Here is a 4310-nt window from a genome sequence, read left to right on the forward strand (position 1 = left end):
GAGCTCACTGGGGTCCTGCATATGCTTTAATCAGGCGTTTTAACACTTTTTTCCATGAAAATTATTTGTATTCACTATCATGGGGCTATATAAATCAAATTCCGGGTAATGCGGAGCAAAATTGTACCTTTTACTATTTAAATGTATTTGTATTATATATTTTTGGGCTAGAAAAGTGACATTTCTGGGTGACTTTGTCAGTTTATGGAGCTTAGCCCACAAATCCTGGAGGTTCCAGGCCAAATTTGGAAGTTCATAGGCGACCTGCCATGCGCCCCCACCCATGGAAAGAAGAAAAAAGTAAAGAAAACGGTCAATTATATCTTAAAATAATCAAAAATTAAGTTTTAAAAAATTCTCAAAAAAACGACTGAGTGCCAACGGAGAAGTGGCTCAAAAAAGCTCAACCTGTCGGCGCTTCGGGCCGAAGCCCCGGATACTTTTCTACTTCTCCGTTGCAACTTACAATGGAGAGGGGAAACCAAGCCTCACCTTCTCCGTCAAAAAAATTCATTCATCAATTTCAGACTACTGTCTGCACGAAATCGGAAACCCGGTTTTTGAGAGGACTCAGAAAAAAAACGGGTGTCTGATTTCATGGAGGAATTCATCCGCTCCATGTGCACTCTGGCTCGGATGAATTTGTTGCCTGGAGACCCCCCAGCCTGGTTCTTACCAAACTTTAAGTTTGCAAACTGGTGTCTGGATGAATGTCCCCCCATTCATCCACAGTCAGAAAAAAGTCTGAGTTAACTTTTGACAGGGGACTCTACCCGCATTATGAGGCACTATTTTCAGATACATTTGATCTCTTTTAGCCCTTTCTTATGGTTCTCCAAAAAGTTAACTCAGACTTTTTCTGACTCTGGAGGAATGCAAGGGGAGTTGTCAGGGGACTCTACTCGCATTATGAGGCACTATTTTCGGATACTTTTTTTCATTTTTATGCATTTTTGTATGGATACATTTGAATTTCTTTTTTCACTTTTTGCTCATTTTGACCAAGTTCTGGTTACCATGTTTTCTGGAGGATAGGACTGAGAGATGACAGACTCTCTACCCGGGTCACAAGTCACTATTTTCGGATACTTTTTTTCATTTTCATGCATTTTTGTATGGATGAATTTGAATTTGTTTTTCCCTTTTTGCTCATTTTGACCAACTTCTGGTTACCATGTTGTCTGGAGGATAGCACCGAGAGATGACATACTCTCTATCCGGGTTACAAGTCACTATTTTCGGATACTTTTTTTAATTTTCATGCATTTTTGTATGGATGAATTTGAATTTTTTGTTCTCTTTTTGCTCATTTTGACCAAGTTCTGGTTGCCGCGTTGTCCGGAGGATAGGACCGAGAGATGACAGACTCTCGGCCGCCTCACCAGTCACTATTGTCGGACCCTTTCTTTGCTTTACCCCCGGTATGGATCAACTCTCCTCTATCTTCTTCCCCAGCCCCCCGGTCCTCCCTACTGACGCCCGGTTACGGGTCAGTTTGTGACTCATTTGCTGGGTGAGTAACATGAATTGATGGCTCGGATATGAGTCTGTAGGCCTGGTTCTTCGGGGCACTCATAAGCAAAGTCATGCATGCAAGTTGTCTGAGATAGGGTGCAATCTGCTGGTTTTTTGATTCCCGTGTTGCTCTTGAAGCCTGTATGGATCAACTCTCCTCTATCTTCTTCCCCAGCCCCCCGGTCCTCCCTACTGACGCCCGGTTACGGGTCAGTTTGTGACTCATTTGCTGGGTGAGTAACATGAATGGATGCCTCGGATATGAGTGTCGGCCTGGTACTTCGGGGCACTCTATAGCTCAGTGTTGGTATTGGAGTCGGAGCCCCCCTTCTTCGGGTAAATATCATTTACCCAGCAGTGTTGAACGCAGATGGAGCCTCCCATCTCCCAAAAAAGCGTACCTTTCAATCGATTTCAATCTGCTTGTGTCTCCACAGGCTTGATTGATTGACTTCCAAGATGCGGTCCAAGATGATGCCAGAATGCCCGCTGTGTCACCTGAAATACTGCGCTCTCCCAAGACACTTGGTGTTCCGCCACCTAGTCCTCAACAAAACTGAACGCAGCATTCTCCCCCACGCATGGCCAATGGAAGAATAAACATTTGCCTGGAGCCCTGCTCTGTTGTTGGTTATGCATACCATGGCACCAGGCTGGACCGGCATCTCGATATTGACCACCCGGAACTCAGCCAACAAGAAACAGACTTGTCACTGCAAGAAGTGAAACGCAAGGTGGGGCTTAAAATGCTGAGGGAGCTCCGGGAGGCCGACCCCCCAGTACACATGATAACGACACTGGATGTGGAATATGGTGCTGATGATGAACACCCAGACTCCTTTTCCGGGGAAGTTGACCTCGAAGCCGATGAGCGAACAACAATCAGACTGTTAGGGCTGGAAAACGTCGCACAAAAGGAGGCCCTCAATAAAGAGGTGTGTTTTGTAAAAAAGAAGCTGAAGCACTTTAAGGCTTCCAGTGCCAAGAGGGACATCCGCTGCTCCGGCATAAGGTCCTCAGGCAGATACACCCCCTTGGTTGAACTCGGCAGGCCTCAATCGAAAGACGCTGGTGATGAGGAGTCTAGGGGCGAAGGATTACGGAGACCGATGTCAGCCCCCCCCAGTGTAAACCAACTAGACTTGTCTCGGCGGCGAGCAACCATGCCGAGTTCCTCGCGGGTGAAGTGCAAATCCAAGAAGAAACACACATCACATGAGCATGGTGCCATCTCTAAGACGGCCCGTGATAAGGGTCAGGGTGGTGTGGGAACCAGGCGGAAATCAGCGACACCACGTCCAACAGGCAGAAGCAATCCAGCCGCAACAGGCAGATATACCCCTGGATTGCTCGAAGCTATGGAGGACACCTCTGTGAACGCCATAGGGGCCAAAGTGGCCCCTAGTGATGAGCTGCAGGGGGACTGCGAGGACTCGGATGACCAGGCCATGGCTGACGTGGATGAACCGGAGATGGCAATTGAAGTCACGGAGCTCCTCATGGGTCAAAAGCAACCCAGCATCCCAACTTTCTCCGGCATCATGGCTCCAGTGACACAGCCCACGCTCAGGATCAACCGCCTACACAGTAGCAAGTTAAATGCTGCGGCCATTCGCAGTGCGCAAGCATCCTCCACCACCACCCCTGTACTGCTCCGGAAAACCATAGCTCGCCGCGCTAAACGGGCACTGGCCCCTGTGGCTGGGAAAACGTCACCCACACTTCCCAGGCCCTCTGGTTGTGGGCTGGCGAATACAATGTGGCACACAACCCTTCTACCCAGCATGGACATGACAGAGTACCGGGACTACAACGCGGGGATTGATCCAGACACAAAGTTGTCAGAAAATGTGCAGCCAAAGGTAAGCCGGGTCAAGCTTTTTCTATTATTTATGGGGCGAGACTCTCCCCGTCTGTCAGACTGGCTGTTCCTGAAGGACACTTCAAAGATCCGTGCCTGGGCACATGACCTCAGAGAAACCAGCAACCTTGCCGTCATAACTGTTGCCTTTTATATAAAAAATATACTGCAGTTTATTCGATACCTGATGGACTCACATGCACTGCACATGTAACTGTTACCCATTCCAGTTTTTACTAATTATCTGAATCTTTCCAGGTGAAGAGATACCAGGACCCATCAAACCGGTACTACGCCAGCAACCCGGGGGTTAAGGAGGCCTTGGGCATCAGACACATGTTTACTGATTCGATTGCCCAGGCGACCATGGATGCACAAGCCGAGGCCGGGATAGAACCTGAAGCAGCAGGTCCCTCCGCTGCCCCAGCTCCAGAGCCAGAGCCAAAGGCAAAGCGAAAGACATCCTCCGCTCCAGCACAGCCTAAGGCAGGGCGAGCTCCAGCCCATTGTCCCGAGTTCAGCAGCAGCGATGATGAATTAATTCTGGTTTACCATGATACCACCAGTGATCCCTCGGAGGATGAAGCCGATGCAGAGTTCCAGGCTGGGTTGCTGGAGCGGGCGAATAAACGGGAGAAAGAACCGAATGAGACTCTCCTCGATTCTGCTGACGATGACAGTGACAGTTCCTTAGAGTCTAAGGCCAGGATTGAGCCTGCTCCCCTTGCACGGTGTGGCAACCATGTATTTGACGAAATGTGCCAGATTCTTAATGTAAAAGTCAGGGTCAACTTTATTAGGCTCCGGGACCAGCTGTTGGCAAAAGAAAACGCATCAGTACATCGAGCTTCAATGTGGAGAACACACACAATGATGCTGACATTGTGGACAGTAATTGATTTTACTCACCCACATATCCTCTTCAAATCCCGGA

General features: G+C 48.6%; 1 protein-coding gene across 1 annotated transcript; it reads left to right on the forward strand.

Moving 5' to 3' along the window:
* Positions 1–2096: 2096 nt before the first annotated feature.
* LOC104965707 (uncharacterized) lies at positions 2097–4107 on the forward strand (the record flags this gene model as incomplete). Its single annotated transcript, XM_010794716.1, has 2 exons — positions 2097–3377; positions 3635–4107. Coding segments are annotated over exons 1-2 (1754 nt in total), but the record flags the coding sequence as incomplete, so codon positions are not given.
* Between the last annotated feature and the right edge of the window lie 203 nt (positions 4108–4310).

This window comes from Notothenia coriiceps, unplaced genomic scaffold, assembly GCF_000735185.1.
Source record: "Notothenia coriiceps isolate Sejong01 unplaced genomic scaffold, NC01 NC01_scaffold00002108, whole genome shotgun sequence".
NCBI classification, from domain to species: Eukaryota; Metazoa; Chordata; class Actinopteri; order Perciformes; family Nototheniidae; genus Notothenia; species Notothenia coriiceps.